We start from the raw sequence: 16,701 nt of genomic DNA, 5'->3' as shown, positions 1-16,701 counted from the left end.
ACATTGGCAACATGCTGCAAGGGCACAAAGGGGGCATCAAGGGTTTTCGGAGGCATCAATTGATTGAAGTCTTTTCTCATCTTCTTTGAAATTGGCTCTGAAACTGTAGGCTGAAATGTTGTCAATATGGTCAGTACATCAATTTGTGGGAAAGGGGTAACTCACGTTGCCTAAAACCGGAGCGAGAAAAATCTAAAAAAAACTACGGAGAAAAAACGCGTGCGAGACCGGAAACGGGGCGAACGAACGTGCCGTAAGCCGTTTTTACCTTTACGACTCGTGTTTCTCCATCTCGTCCTGGCGTTGTCTCCATGACTCTTCCCAGTGGCCAAATGCCTCTTGGTGTTTGGTCTTTCAACACCCAAACAATGTCGTCCACTTTGAGAGGTCGATCGTTGCTGTTTGACCATTTCGACCGTCGGCTAAGCGTTGGCAGATACTCTTTCACCAAGCGTCGCCATATATGGTTCATCAGCTTCTGCGTGTTTTTCCATGTCTTCAAGCTTGCAGGTTGCTGGTCTCCAAATTGTCCTGGTGGCAAGCTATTGAAGGGACGCTGGATAAGAAAGTGGTTTGGAGTCAAAGGTTCCTCGTTGTCAGGCTGCTCAGCAACGTTAGTCAGTGGTCTGGAGTTGAGGATTGATTCTGTTTCCACCATAATTGTTAGGAAAGTGTCAAAAGAGAGTCTTCTGGATCCTAGAATGAGGAGGAGCGTTCTTTTGGCGCTCTGGATCAAACGCTCCCAGACACCGCCAAAATGAGGGCCGTATGGGGGATTGAATTTCCACGTTGTATTGGCTACTGCTAAAGCTTTGTAGATTCTGTCATTGTCCAAGGCTTTAACAGTTTTCTTCAGTTCTTCAGAAGCGCCAACGAAAGTTTTCCCGTTGTCGCTGTAGAGAAGTTGGGGCTGGCATCGACGACTGCAAAATCTTCTGAAGGCATTGAGAAACGTATCTGTATTGAGGTCTGGACAGGTTTCTAAGTGAACTGCTCGCGTCACCATGCATGTAAATATTAGACCATAATGTTTTTCTAAAATGCCTTTGGAATCTTCGATGTAGAAGGGTCCAAAGAAATCTACACCAGAATTAGCAAAGCGGAACTGTGTTTTTGTTGTTGGAAAACGAAAACTAGGTAATGGTGCCATAATTGGTTGAATGTTTTTCGTGTCAAAGCGTCGACATAAGAAACAATGAAACCGTACGCTTGCTAACGCTTTCCGAAGGCCAATCACATGGTAACGTTGTTGAATGAATGCTTTTGTTGGTTCTGTGGACTGGTGAATACATATTTGATGGGCATGTTCCAAGTACAAACGAACAATTTTGTCCTTGGCGTGCAAAATTATTGGACGTTTTTCCAAATCCAGTTGTGTTGGTGCATACTGCAACCGACCACAAGATCTGAGTAATCCGTCCTCATCCAACAGCGGATTTAAGCATCGTATTTTGCACTTAGAATCTAGTTTGATTCCACGTTGTAAGGAATTAACGGTCGAATGGAAAAAACTGTCCTGAGATAATTTCAGGAGATAATTTCGCGATAATTGAATGTCTTCAGTTGTGTATTGGTGATTGTTCGTTCGCATTTTCTTTGCACGATTAATTAGGTTGAAAACTGTTGCAACTGTCAGAAGAAGTTTGTTCCATGTTGAGAATTTACTCGGATCGACAATAGGTTTAATTGTCTTGGGACTTCTCGTGACTGCCGCACATGTTGCGCGTGGTTTGTTTATCTCATTCCAGGTCGACTCGCTTTGGCAAAGAAATTGGGGTGGATCTAACCATTTCTGCTGAATTTCGTTTGTCTCAAGACCGCGAGTTCCGTGATCGGCGGGATTGAGATAAGTTGAGATGTGATGCCATTGCTGGGGTGAAGAACTTTTATGAATTTCTCGCAATCTGTTTGAAACAAAAACGTTTTGCTTCTTATTTGAGGCTATCCAGTCCAAAACTACTTGACTGTCGGACCAGAGAAAAATTTGGTCGAATGTCAGTGTCATTTCTCTTTGGATCAGTTGTAGAAGGCGCACACCTATAACAGCGGCTTCTAGTTCCATTTTTGGCACACTTATTTGTTTAATGGGAGCAACTTTGCATTTTCCCATGAGAAAGCATGCTTGTGGCGGAGTGGTTTGACTATTGGTTGTACGGAGGTAAGCAACGGCTGCCTTAGCTGCCATTGAGGCATCCACAAATATATGAAGTTGGCTGCTTGTGATTTTACTGAAATTGTGAACAGTTCTTGGTATTCGGATTTCGGGCATGGCAAAGTAGCTGTTTAGAACTTTCTGGAGGTTATGGTGTAGTTCATGTGGTATCAAATCATCCCATTTTCTTCCAAGTTTCCAAATCTGCTGCAAAACCATTTTGATTCTAATTGTCAGGGGAGACAACAGGCCGAAGGGATCGAAGATTGAAGATACCAAACTGAAAATTTTCCTTTGTGTGTACACTGTTGCATCTTTAGGAAATTGTTGTAGGGGGAACATGACAAAATCGTCAGTTGTTATGTTCCATTTTTGACCAAGGACTCTTATGATCTCTTTTGTTTCGTCTTTGTCGTCGGAAGAGATTTCAGCAAGTATATCTGGTTGGTTCGAAACAAATTTTGTCAACCTGAAGCCACCTTTTTTCAGGCATCTTGTTGTCTGTGATATGACTTCTTTGGCTTCTGAAATTGTTGGCAGGGACTGAATGTAGTCATCCATATAAAAGTGGTGTTTAATAGCGTTCAAGGCGGCTGGAAATTCACTTTTGTTGTCTTCTGCACATTTATTGAGCACATAAATTGCGCAAAATGGTGAACATGTTGCGCCAAAGATTAATCTAGTGAATTGAAATTGTCGAATGGAGTTGTCTATCATCCAAAGGAAACGAAGAGCAGACTGGTCTTCTTGTCTCACGGCAATCTGCATAAACATTCCTTCGATGTCTGACAAAACAGCAACCGGGTGTTCTCTGAATCTCAACAGCACTCCAACTAAGTTATTTAGCAAATCAGGACCAGTCAGAAGATTTGAGTTCAGTGATTCACCGCGGAATTGTGATGCTGCGTTGGCAACTCTTCTCACTTTTCCGGGTTTGTTTGGATTAGTGACTGGATGATGAGGTAAGTACCATATTGACTCTGGGGGTGGTGCTTGCATTTCGACTGGCTCGACAAAATTTTTATCCAAGTCTGTTTGGAGTGTCTGGTTGTACTTCTGATTGAGACCGGGATCGTTTTGTAGTCGTTTTTGTAGACTTTTTAGTTGACTGACAGCTGAGAAATAGTTATTCTGGAGTTTCTTTACAGGTTTCCAAGGAAGGCCAATCTGATATCTTTCACCGTTGTGACAGATTGAGTTTTCCATTGTTTGGACTGCTAATTGGTCTAGTGAGCTGTCTTCATTCTGTTCGGGTAATGTACCTTCAGCTTCTATTTTCCAGAATCTTTGAACTAATTCGTCCAATGGTTCTTCTTCAGTGTCTTTCCGGCAGACATGGTAAATGAATGGTTGGCGAGGGGGCTTGTTTGAGTTTATTGTTTTAGGAGATAGCTCGTACTCTCCAGCGAGAGTCCAACCAAGCTTTGTTTTTACGCCGAATGGATGCTTTTTGCTACCTTGGATTACCTCGACTGGATATGTGAAGGGAAACGTATTGACACCAAGAAGGGCGCCTATTGCACCGTTGGATATGTCAGGGAAATAAATGTGACTAAGTTCCTTGAAGGTGTCGCATAATTGATTGAGTTCAAGAACGTTAGCGGGTGATACATTGAGACATGGCGTGCTATAGGCTCTTGCAATGCTGAAGTGTTGACTGATTTTGTCATAAGGCGTTACTGTCACTGTTTCACTAATTTTGGACAGTGGCATTTCATGTTCAGTGTTTAGGTACTGCAGAGTTGTTGATGCTTGTGCTTCGCAGGGAAGCTCAAGAAAGCTAGTAACTTTATCCAGCAGGAAGGTGAACTGGCTTCCGGGGTCAATCAAGGCGTAGGTATCAAACACTTTACTTCCGTTTACAAATGAAACTGGTATTATTTGTAGTTGTTCATACCATTCAGGAGGAGGAATTGTATTTCGGTTGATACTGAAGTTTTGGGTCGGATTCGAAGCACTCAAATGGGCGCGTTGAACATTTTGTTGCTGTGATTGTCTTTTACCAGAAAACGATTGACCGTATCTTGTCTGCTGGCTCTTTGTACTGCTGACAGTGTCAGTACTTTTGTTTTGATTTTGTTGTTGAAAGGATGGCTGTGTTTGGGGGCTTGCTAGATTTTGTGTCGGCTGATTGGGATTGCTTGTTGAGAAGGCAGCGGTGGGCCGCTTAACTTGTTTCGAAGGATCATGCAAAGTTGTGTGGTGAAATCCTTTACATGTTTGGCATCGTTTTGTGGACGGACATGACTGCTTAAAATGTTTGTTGCTTAAACAGTTCGAGCAAAGATTGTTCTTGCTCACAATGTCATACCTTTGGTCTGGCGCACATTTCTGGTATTCAGGGCATGTTGCGAGTATGTGACTTCCTTTGCATTTCTCGCAAGACCTGTTTGACTGATCAGCATCTTTACGCGGAGGAAAGGGTGGTTGACCATGCTGGTTTGCAGGGCGACTTGAGTGCAATGAATTCGGTTTCCAATTGTTTTGTGAAGTATTAGAAAATTGATTCATAGCATTGCTGTTCCTATTATCATTGTTGTTGTTAATTCTGCTAATGCTATTACTGTTGTGACCGAATGTGTTCCAATTATTAAACGGCTTATGAACATTTTCTCTGTTGATTTTGTCGTATACTTGGGCCTGTACTTCAAGCCACTTCTGAAAATCAGAGACGGTTGGTTGATTTCCAAATGATGTTATTGTATACTCTGTCCATTTTATCAGAATATTATGTGGAATTTTTTCTTTTGCCTTTTTCATCAATGTTGAACTTTGCAAGTCGGCTTTGAAGCCTAAATATTCAAAAGCTTGCACTAATCGTTTGAGAAAAGAAGCAAAAGATACGAAACTCTGTTTGTTGTAGTCATTGTTCGGACGCCAGGCTTCCAGTTGATTGATGAAAGCATTCACAACAATGCTGGGATCTCCAAAGTGATCCATGAGCTCTTTCAAAGCAATTGCGTAGTAAGCTGGGTCACACGAGTAGGCTTGAATTTTTTCTTTGGCTTTTCCTACGACCGAGTTCTGTAAGTATGTTATACGGTGTGTATCCGTAAGGCTAGTATTATTGTGAACTAGGTTGAAAAAATTGTTTATCCACTCATGGTATTTCAGTGGGTTACCATTGAAATTTGATATTGTAATTGGTGGAAGTTTAATGGAATTTTTGTTTGTGGTTTGTAAATTAAAATTATTTTCAAACGGGATTGTTTCTGCTTGTATTTCAGTTCGTGGCTGAAACAGTTGCTTTCCAGAAAAAGACCAATTTGGAATTTGTTTCGAATTTCCCGAAATGTTTGGTTGGCTAATATATTGAGTAAAGGGGGGAAGAATGGCTGTTTGGTAGTTTGTAAAGGGATTTTCCGGAGTAAGCGGACAATTAGGTGGCTGAGATGATGTACAGCAAACAAGGTTGGTACCTTGGTTGTTGAGTGTTGTATTGGAGGGGAAAACAATTCCATTGTTTGGTTCTTCCGTTCGATTTCCATTGCTAAAATGAACTCCAGTTGGGTAAAGTGGGTTCTGAAATTGTTGGGAAACGTTTGTTTGCGCTACTGTTGGTAACGACATTGCTGACGCCAATTTAACGCTGTTCTGGTTTTCACTTATTGGAACAGCTGAAAATTGAGTGTTTGAAACAGTTTGAGCAGTTGCACTTTGATTGTTGTCAAAATGTAGGGGATTGTGTCGACTGTCTTCGTAACAATATGGATTTGGCGTGGTCTCATTTGTCACTCTATTTGTTCCTTTTTCTGAATGAAATTGACGCTGAAGCATTTGCTCATTCAAATTGCATGAACTTAATGTTTGGCATGTTTTGGTTTTGTTAACTGGACAGTTATGTTGAATTGAGTTTTGTAAATCTAATGCAAGACGTTGTATGCTTTGATCTTCACTTTTGTTATTTAAGGGAACAGAAGACTTTTCTTTTGGTCTAACTGTGGCATTTGCTGGTTGATTTATTGGCATTTCGGGCAATGTGATCAGCTTTGAACTAGAGAACTGGTTCAATTCTCCAATTGATGAGTGAATTAATTCCGGCTGGTTATCAATAGATTCAACAGGAAATAAGACTGCAGTTTGATTCATTGGAATGGAGGGTTGTTGAATTGAAGCAAACTGGTTGAAAGTGTTCTCTTGCTCTCTGAGAACAACTTTGTGTTCTGGGGATTGAGGATTACTCAAGACAAATCTGTCCTGAATGTTTGCTCTGGATAATAGGGTTGATGCTGGTGTTGGGGCTGCTAACAACGACATTGATTGATTTATGTGTTCAGCCGTCGTAAAATTTTTTACTGGTTCTTCAGTCAATTCTCTAGTATCCTGCGCAAATTGGCTGTTGCTCTGAAGGAATTTGGAGAGAAGGTTGGGTTTATTTTCTCCTTGCGGAAGGAAAAACGATGGTTTCGCCGGTCTTGGGGGCACTGGAGGGGAGACATCGCTGGCAGGGTTCTTTACTGTCATGTTGTTTTGCTCTGAGTTTTGGGAAACCGGTGTCAATCGATGCAACTCGAGTTGTCTTCTTGAGGACTGTGAGATGCAGCTGATGTCATCGCGCACTCGAGTCGATGATTGACTCAATTGACCATCATCGTCGAGACTGTTGACTTCTAGTTCCAACTTTTCTAGACGAGAGATCAAGTTCGATTGACGCTTCATGACCGAATTTATGCTACTGGAGCTTACTTTTTTAATCATGATGCTGTCAAGGTTTGTCTTCAGCTCTTCAACGCTCTCCTTGATTTTGTTGATCAACAAAGAAAGAGTGCGGAAGCTTTTTCTCTGCTCAACGGATGTCTGTAAGAGATCAAGCTGATTTTTCATGTTGAGCTCAGTCATTTTGAACTTGTTCAATGCGTATTGTAACTTCTGGCTGTTTTCTTTTGTCATCCTGATGAACCGGCTGTAGTCAACTTGTAATGGTTCTGTTGTATTTAAAGTAAAGGTAAAGAACGGCTCGAAATTTACGGAGCGACGAATTTTTTGGTAAATTAAAAACCTCTTAAGTTTTTGTAGGCTAATCAGCCTAGCTCTTTTCGTTCAAAAGTAGCAACGCAAATTTTCACAAAAATAGGAATCCTAAAGGTGTTTTTTGGTGCTAAATCTAGCTAAAAATTTGCTTAAAAAAAGGAAAAACTAAACGTTCGCGCGTGTGTACCGTTGATTTGTTGAACAGGACCAAATAATTGCTTTCAATTTTTTTTACAGATATGACTTCGCAACGATTCGCCTGTAAATTTTAGTTCTCCCTTAAATAACAATCAAAGTACCAGAAAAAATTTTACTGAAGTGTTTTCTTTTTTTTTTCATGTGGAGTTTTAGGAACAAATAAAACCAAACAATAAAACCTAAAACCAAACTAAATCTATATTGATACTTCTTCAAAGTAAGTTAACTTTTTTTAGAATTTAAAATGCGGTGCGACCAGGCAACGTGAGCTACAGACAAGCAGAGAAAACTGGTTGCTTAAAAGCTGGGTCTACTTTGAAGCTCTTTTCCAAGAAATTCTGTTTTGCGATTCTTATGAAGTTAAGGACAACTGCTACCATTAAACTGCTTGTATTTGTTTCTGGATATTATCTGCCACCTATGAATTGCTCATCTTTACTTTGGTGACTACTGCGACCCAACGGAAACACACTCGTCTTCAGTTGGTGACTACTGAGACCAAAGGGGGAAAAGGGACTTCTTTCGGCAACTTCTGAGACCGCGGACAAAAAAGAAGAGACGTTTGAATTTTGCAACTTCAAGGGACTATATGCGTGGATGAATTTGAGTGGGGAATTATTCGAGAGCTTTTGATTTACTTCTTTTTGAGATCTTATCTTCTCTTTTATTTCTCTTGAGAAGTTATTTTCAGTGTATACTACTCAATTAGCTAGATGCGCGGCTAGTAGTATGCAAAATGAAAACAAAATAAGTGTAAATGTCGGGTGCTCTTAGGAAAGCATACTACCCCATTAACTAGGCTCGCGGCTAGTAGTATGCAATTAAGATCAATTAAGAAAACACAAACCTCTTTGCAGGTTTTTTTTTTTTTTTGTCAGAAGATTTTCAGTAATTTTCTGTCTGTTGTTTTCGGTTTTGCAGAATGGTTATATAGTTTTTCAGCTTGTTTTTTAATGATCTGCGGAGGTATATAAAATAGCTCTTTTTTGAAAATTGATTGATTTTTTCTTTAATAAGAAAAAAAACGTGAGAAAAACGTTTTTTGATTTTTATATATCAGAGAAACAATTTTGCCAATTTTCTGTTGCTTCTTTGCAGTTTTGAATTAAATGAAATAAATTTTCCGATTATTTTCAAACAAACGGAAGGAGCTATTTCGAACGTGTTCTTGTTATCTACTGAAAATTTCCAATAAACATTAGAAAAATGTTTTTTTTTTTTTTGAGTTTTTTGAGTAAAAGAAGCAAATTTGCAAATTTCAAGTTGCCTCTTTATAAGTTTGTATTTTCAATCAAGTGATTTTGAGACTTGTTTTCCAACAAAACCAGGGGAGCTAATCAATGGGTTTCAGTGGAACTATTAAATGTTTTATTCAAAACGTTAGGAAAACGTTTTTTGAATTTTTTGATTCAAAGAAGCAATTTTTGTCAAAATTGAGTTGCTTCTTTACAAAATTGCGAAATCGATAAACTGATTTTAAAGCTTATTTTCCAACAAACTCAGGGGGGCTAATCAATGGGTTTTTTGGGTTTATTAAAAGGTTTTCCCTAAAACGTTAGAAAAACGTTTTTTGATTTTTTGTAGTCAAGGAAGCAAATTTTGTCAAAATTGAGTTGCTTCTTTACAAAATTGCGAAATCGATAAACTGATTTTGAAGCTTATTTTCCAACAAACCCAGGGGGGCTAATCAATGGGTTTTTTGGATTTATTAAAAGGTTTTCCCTAAAACGTTAGAAAAACGTTTTTTGATTTTTTGTAGTCAAGGAAGCAAATTTTGTCAAAATTGAGTTGCTTCTTTACAAAATTGCGAAATCGATAAACTGATTTTGAAGCTTATTTTCCAACAAACCCAGGGGGACTAATCAATGGGTTTTTTCGATTTAATGAAAAGTTTTCATTAAGACGTTAGAAAAACGTTTTTTTTTTATTTTTGACGCTCAAAAAAGCACTTTTGCGACTTTCTCATTTTTGAGCAAAAATTTTACATAAGGTGTTCAACCAAAATAAAGTTGATTTTAAGTCCAACTGAAGTGTTCCATTCAAATAAAAATTTTACTTTCATGTAGATTTTTTGCGACAAATTGAGAAAATTGCTTTTGAGTTTTTCCGATGCAAAAAACGCTATATCGTTTTTTCGAGCAATTTGTGTTTTTTTTTTCGTTAATTGCTGACTTGTAGTTATTCACGGCTATTTCTTTCATAAACCGTCTACCAAAAGCTCGTTGGGGGACAATTTTTGTGTGTTTGAGATTTTTTGTCGCAAAAAAAATCACGTTTTTTTTTGGATACGTCTAACCGGGGAAAGGACTTCTAAGGTGACGTCTGGAACCTCGGGCGATCATCTCTTGGTGACGTCTGTAACCAAAAAAATGCCAGGCCTTCTTGGTCGGGTGACGTCTGAAAACCCTTGAAAAAAAAAACTCTTCGTCTTTGGTTGGCTCGTCTGCAATAAGAAACTGTCGTAGTCTTTGATATTAGTCTTGGGGTGTGCTCATGCCCCCTCTTTGTTTCAAAAAAAAAAATTAAATTTAATTCAGAAGGTTTTATGTCCTTATTATCAAGGCGGATGGTCGCCAAAATTATGTTTTAAAACATATCTCTAGTCTAATCATTTCTTAATTTGTTAAAAGAGCACGTCTAAGTTTCACGTTGTTGGACAAAAGAGTCAAGTTTTTTGTTGCAATTTTGGCGGTTTTTGAATCATCTTGAAAGTTGCAATAACATTGGCAACAGCACCGATGATTTCAAACAAAGATCTGCGGATCAGCAAGAGCACCTGAGATTAAAGACGACCTACATTTTTGACGTCCAATAGAGGGTTGAGAAGCTTTCTTGGTTCCATTTTGTGTACCAGGTATGCCTTCAAGTAATACTGAATGAGCGCCTGAAACACTTTTTCATCTTCTTCGAAGTCAATCGAAGGGAATTAACATACTATCCCATTTTAACTTCCGCTTTTATTATTCTTCCTACCTATACTTTTAATTGGGTAAACAAATAGGATAAATCAGTTTCTTTTGTTGTGAGAGACATTATTACTTGTTTGTCGCACAAAAATTCATGGAATAAGTAAGCCGATTCGAAAAAAATAATTGCTGTAACATAGACCGCACATTGGTGCAACAGAAGCGAAATAGTAGTCTTGAGTGCCGTATTACACAGATAGAAACAGATAAAGATATAATTTGACAAAATTTGGTAAAATTCACCCCACAGGAGCCTTTTTATTGGGGGCTTCTTTTGCATATATCAGCACATTCGACATTGAACTATTTTAAAGCAAACTCAAGTTTTTATGCTTAACAGCGGCGAAGAAATGGCAACTATTATTGGGGACATCGTGCTTTTTTTTTATAAATCGTCGTCTCCATCGATGATTCTTGCGACCTGACGTCTTGCAATTTACTTGTCATTTTCAGTGACCCCTACTGCTTTTCAGTTAAAATTTGTGTGCGCGACGTCGTTTGTTTTGCTTTTAGGTCAATTGCATGATTTACCTCACTCAAAATAGTGACTTCTGAAATCACTTAATTAACTTGAAATTTATGAAAATTTACTAGTTAAAGATCAATAGTGTGCATCTAAATAGTGCGAAACATATATGCCATAATTTTTCAGTATTAGGGTTTTTGATTTTGAATATTATTTTTGAAATATCTGTTAGGGCTTTTTCCTTATAGAGCGTATGTTTCTCATAAAATTGACAGTCCGTATCTAACCCAAAAAGTCTATTGGTTTATTAAATGACTGGTGCTCAACTTGTTTATCTTATTTTTAGTTGTTTCAATTCCATGTAAAGCCACAAGCGTCTATCGTGGCTGTTTTCCGGCAATCTGCCGACTATGTTTAAAAGTCATTTTATGAAAAATTTAAAAAAGTCCGTCAGACGGCAAAATCAGAAAACATAGCAGGGAAAGTCCGGACATGAAATCCAAGGCAGTGAAAGAAAAACTACAAAGTACTGTAACTGATCAGTAGACCTTTTGGAAAATGACAGCCAGGGAGACAAACACAGGACTACAGGTTAAAGAACGGACACAGACAATCAAATTTTATGTCTTCTAAATATACCCAAAAATCCTAATGTTTTTTGAGAAAAATTAATTGGTCTTTAAAGAAAAAAAATGACAAAAAAAATTCAAATCGGCCAGCTCGACTGTAATTAGCTCAAATTAAACTAATATTTTCAAGCAAAAAAGTCATTTTTATTGAGTGAGGTAAGTCACGTATGATCAAAATGTAATCATGCAAATGACTAACAAACACTAGCTAAAGAAAGTGAGAAATGACGTCACGCGCGTAGATGCAATTCGAGAGAGGAAAAGTCATTCAAAAAATTTCGAGAGCCTCACAAATTACGAAACTAAAATAAGCAAACAAAGTTGACAAAGATATAACCAATGTTATAACTCGCAAAATATATGACTTGCTAAATTTTTTACCTTGAAAGTCAAAATTTATCCGCGAAAAAAATTAACATGCTTTCAAAGGGGCCAATCGGCCACTAAGGTTAGAAAAACTTGAGAAATGTGACAAACACTTGAAACTGCTTTTTAATTGAATGTTTCTAAATTTCCCAATATTAATAGGTTCTAAATCCTTTTCGCCTGCCTCTTGAATTTGTCCAGTAACCAAGCTCCGAGACATAAAAACGGTTCATTGTACCCTGAAGGTGGATAAACTCGTGATAATATTCGTGATATTAATTTTTTTCAGAATTATTCTATTGTCTTCAAAAACTATTCAATGGCTCAATTTTAAGCCCATGAAAAGTTTCACTGGCCCCAAAAAATTGTAAAACTTGGAATATCATAGTTTTCAGAATTTGTGAAAAAAATATAACTTTTATCATTAAAATCACTAAAAACCAATCCATTGCCACTATCAACTATGCAGTAACCTATTGTCAAGCCTGGCCTCGATTAGGAAAGAGGAGATTCCTTGGCCCCTGTCTCGATAAACTCAAAAAATGAAAACATTTCCAAAAAACCTGATAAAAATTCCAAATTCTGTCAAAAAATTGCTCAATTTAGTGACATTTAGTTGTTGAAAAACACTCGATTACTAACAAAAACTTTGAAATAGCGTTTTATCTAAACTTAGAGGAGGATGCTTGGCCCCTGGGGCTCAAGAAGCTAAAAAAGAGCGAAAGAAATTTTAAAAAAGTTTTTTCAAAAAAATGCAAAATGTCGTCATATTAAGATGTTGAAAACCATATAACTCAAATAACACTAATTCAAATAAAACTAATTATCAAAAAAATTTGAAAAAGCAAGTTTTCCAAAAACGAAATTGCTCAAGTTTGTATATTAGAATGTTGAAAACCATTCCAAGATCTCTAAAATTTATGCAGTAAACTATTATCAAACCCGAGAGGAAGTTCCGTGGCTCGGAGGCAGGAAAAATCCAAAAATTGACATACATTTTTAGTTAAAAATCTTGATAAAAAGTTGCAAAAATTGCAAAAAAAAGAATCCACAAAATGCAAAAAAACCTTAAAAAACCAAAAACACATAGCTCATAAAATGCTCTAAAAAATAATTATAAGATGCAAAAAACTTTTATCAACTATTACAGACGTCAATTAAATAAAAACTCAAAAACACGAAATAAAGAAAAAAAATTGCACCATTTTGGACTCAAAACTCCTAAAAAAGACGTTTTGACCTTGAATTAAGGCCTTCCCAGCAAACAGTCCAAATTCTTTGGATACTAAAAACCAAGAGAATCAAAACATAGCTCCGGTCAGCTTACAGCGTTGCAGCTATAATTGATTTGTTGCTGGAAAACGTGCTCTTAAGGAAACTGTTCAAAGCGCTTGACATAATTTTAGTTTCCAATAAATTGATTGGTGGAAATCTATCTTCTGAGAAACAGTAATCTCACGCTCAAATGAATCTACAAAAATGTTAAACTTTTAAAAAAATTAGTTTTCCACGCTAAAATTTTTTTCAAAAATTTGGCGAAAATTCTTTTGGCTCAACCTACTTAAAACTCCTTTGATTTTTTTGAACTTCAAAAACTCCAAATATCGCCCTCAGTCGTTGCCTGAAGTTTTCTCAGCAGCTTAGCCGAAGCATTCACCTAGAGCCTTCTCAGGCAATAAGAGAGCCTCTCATCTGCAATATTCCATTGTCTTTTATAAATCTCTGTTTCTTTTGAAAAAAGCCCAGGCGATTTTAAGAATTTTCTTGGTCAAAAAATTTGAAAGCATTTGCATAAGAAAGTCGAACTACTGCAAAATCTGCTTGAAAATTTGCTCGAGAGAATTTAATAAAAACTCACATTAAAAGAGTAGAAAATTGTTTTTTTTTTGGTTTTTTGACTGTGAATTGAATTTTTTCGTGGACGCAAAAGAATAAACTCAAGCTATAAATTTAACGAAAAGGCGTCCTTCAAATTGTGTTACTTTTTTGAAATCAAAGGCTTTTTTCAACCACAACGATATGGGTTGAAAAAGAAAAACTCCATAGCCGACCTTTTTTTATCAAACCAAATTCAACTATTCGATATTTTTATTGAGCGACGGGAGTCGTCATACCTTTCAAAAGCTATTTGGGATATTGAATCGGCCTTTTGGCTGAGGGGGGGGGGGGCGTCAAGCGTTTTTGGGGGTATTTTTGGGAAGGTTGAACGAGAGGCGGGTCCAAATCTCCGAGTGGAGGATAGTGGTTGGGGGAGTAATGAGGGGCAGAGGGGGTTCGAATTTCTAAGAACAGCCCTTCACACATCAATTTTACATCTATTCAACAGTTTCCGTGAATCGCATTCTTAGAGACTAGTAGGCTTTAAGCCTACAAAAATTAATGCCCTCCGGTCTTTACCTGTTTAGCCCGCTTTTGAGGATCAAAGTTGAAAGGATGAGACAAAAAATGGGTCGAGCAAAATATTGCATAAAAAGCTCACAGGACTAAATTTTGTTTGAACCAATTTGCATAAATTAGATGTGGTAAAAATGAGGCTTAGAGTACAAAAGTTTAAGCAAATTATTTTCTAGTTTTTTATCCGCAAAATTTGTTACCAAGAATTGAGTCCAATATTAGCCACTGACGCATATACTCGACGGAATCCAAAGCAAAGCCGTTTTCTGAAGGTTAACTTTTATTAAATGGTAACTTCAATACATTAATAGTTTTGTCTAGTCATCAAATTAAGTATAAAAAGAAAAGATTTTATGCTGCGTTCAGTGTAAGATCGAGATACAGATCATTATAACTTGGTAGTGAATTTCCAGAATTGAAACATAATTGCTGGTAATAACTCAGATGATAACTTTCTACCGATTGAAAGAAACAAAAATGCGTTTTTCACATTATTGCTTTGCTCTTCAATGTTTACAAGAAACAACGTATTCCCAAAAGTATGGATGATAATTTCTTTGATTTTGCAGGAAAGATGATTGAATTTTTATATTGATTAACTCAATTAATAGTTTTATAATTTCTCTTTAATTTTGATCTGCCTAATGGGCTAATTTTTATTATAAACTAAGATAAAATTAAAGGGCCACCCGTCTTCCTTGATACTTGAGCTTAGCTTTCCCATAATATGAACCATAGAGAAACCAAGAACAGCTCACGCCATTAGTTTCAGTGCAAATCTTCATTGTTAGCCTGTTATGTTCTCCCTTTACTTTCTACATTTGAATAAATTTTACTTAATATTTGACACAAAGTTTTTAAAGAAAAAAATTTTTTTTCACTTACCATAGTTGAATTCCAATTCAAATTATTAATGAAACTTAAAAAAGTAAATAGTCGGTATAGCTAAAAAGCCCGGAACATTAAATCATTAGATATCTACTGATCAAAGCCTCCTTGTAACAAGAGATAGTTAATCTTCAGTTAATATCGTAAAATTGTATGTTTGCGTTGTGGTTAGACAAATACCTTCTTATCAAATAATGAAAATATTTTTTTCTGCATATGACTTTGGAATTTAACGCGTGAAGGCATGATGCCCATCCTGTTTGATTTTTATATCAAAGTAATAAAAAATAGGTTTCACAATTATAAAAATAGTTCAACCTTTTTGAACTGCAGTAGGCAATACTAAAAACCATTTGAAGATTAAAGAAATCTTTTTGAAATTTTCTTGCATTTTTTTGCCTTTGGTGGACACTTTCTCTAATCATTATAAAAGTGAACTCTTCAAGTTAAGTTGCTAATCTTTACTACAAACTAATTACGCTAAAATTCTAAGAAATTCTGTTGTGTTAGTTTCGCTTTAGACATTAGTTAAGATGTTAATTTCTCAAAATGATACGCGCCCATGAGATGCAAATAAGTGTAGTCAAATATTTGCCATCATTTGTGGTTTGACAGTATTGACAAAAATAATGTTTAAACTCATTGTTTTCTGAAGCAAGCTCAAGACAATAGTTTTTATAAAATATATCTCATGTAGAATCATTTTAATCTGTGTGAAATCTCTCAAGTGAAAATTCACAAAAAATCCAACTACCTCCTCAATGAAAAAATAGGAAGTCCCTAGGACTATGGTGCCGTAAAAAAATTTAAAAAATTCAAAAAACTTAAAATCGAAAAAATTTTAAATTAAAATCTTGAAAACCATTGCATTACATCTAGAAACCATAAAGTAACCAATTATCAAACTCTAGAGGAGGTTATGTGGCTCTTGAGGCTGGAGAAACCTAAAGAATTTGAGAAAAATTGCAAGTTTCATAAAAAATTGCTAAAATTTATGATAATAAAAGAAGAAAAAATAATCTATGGCAAAAAAACTACCAGTAACTTATTATTAAGCCCTAACGAAGGCGCTCTGACCCTTGAGGCCGACAAAAACCTCAATAAGGACAATAAATTAAAAAAAAATTGCAAAAATGCAGAAAAATCTTGATGTCAAAATCTTGAAAACCATCACATCTAGAAACTATACAATAACCTATTATCAAACCGTATATGCGGTTCTTTGGCTCTTGAGGGTAAAGATACCAAAAAACGATAAAGATTTTCAAAAAAGCACGTTTTATCAATAAAAAATTGCTAAAAAACTGTGATTATTAAAAAGTTGATTAAATTTGTATTCCATGACAAATACAAAATCTTCAGTAACTTAATATCAAACCCTACAGGAGATCTTCTGACCCGTGCGTCTGTAAAAACGGGAACAATGAAAAATTAATGTCAAAAGTTGAATAAAAATTGCACGTTTTGTAAAAAAAAGCTAAAATTCGTGATATTAAAATGTTGAAACCATTTCACTACCATTAGAAACTATGCACTAACTTACTATCAAACACCAGTGAATGTTCCTTGACACCTAGGGTTGATAAAACTAAAAAAATAGCCCCAAAAACTTAAAATCGAAAACATTTTATGAGAAAATGCTTAAATAAGTCATATTAAAATCTTGAAAAC

The 16,701-nt window shown here is 36.3% G+C and overlaps 1 protein-coding gene across 2 annotated transcripts in view; it reads right to left on the bottom strand.

Annotated features, from left to right (window-relative positions):
* The window catches only part of LOC142335442 (procollagen-lysine,2-oxoglutarate 5-dioxygenase 1-like), a 95,337-nt gene that overhangs the window by 42,915 nt on the left and 35,721 nt on the right, over positions 1-16,701 (bottom strand). For both annotated transcript variants that reach the window (XM_075383934.1, XM_075383935.1), the window contains exon 8: positions 10,119-10,205. In XM_075383934.1, coding sequence (XP_075240049.1) covers positions 10,119-10,205 — 87 coding nt within the window. The remainder of the gene's footprint in view (positions 1-10,118; positions 10,206-16,701) is intronic.

The sequence above is a fragment of the Convolutriloba macropyga genome, chromosome 2 (assembly GCF_964194025.1).
Source record: "Convolutriloba macropyga chromosome 2, txConMacr16.3, whole genome shotgun sequence".
NCBI lineage: Eukaryota > Metazoa > Xenacoelomorpha > Acoela > Convolutidae > Convolutriloba > Convolutriloba macropyga.
This window is presented reverse-complemented; position numbering and strand designations above follow the sequence as displayed.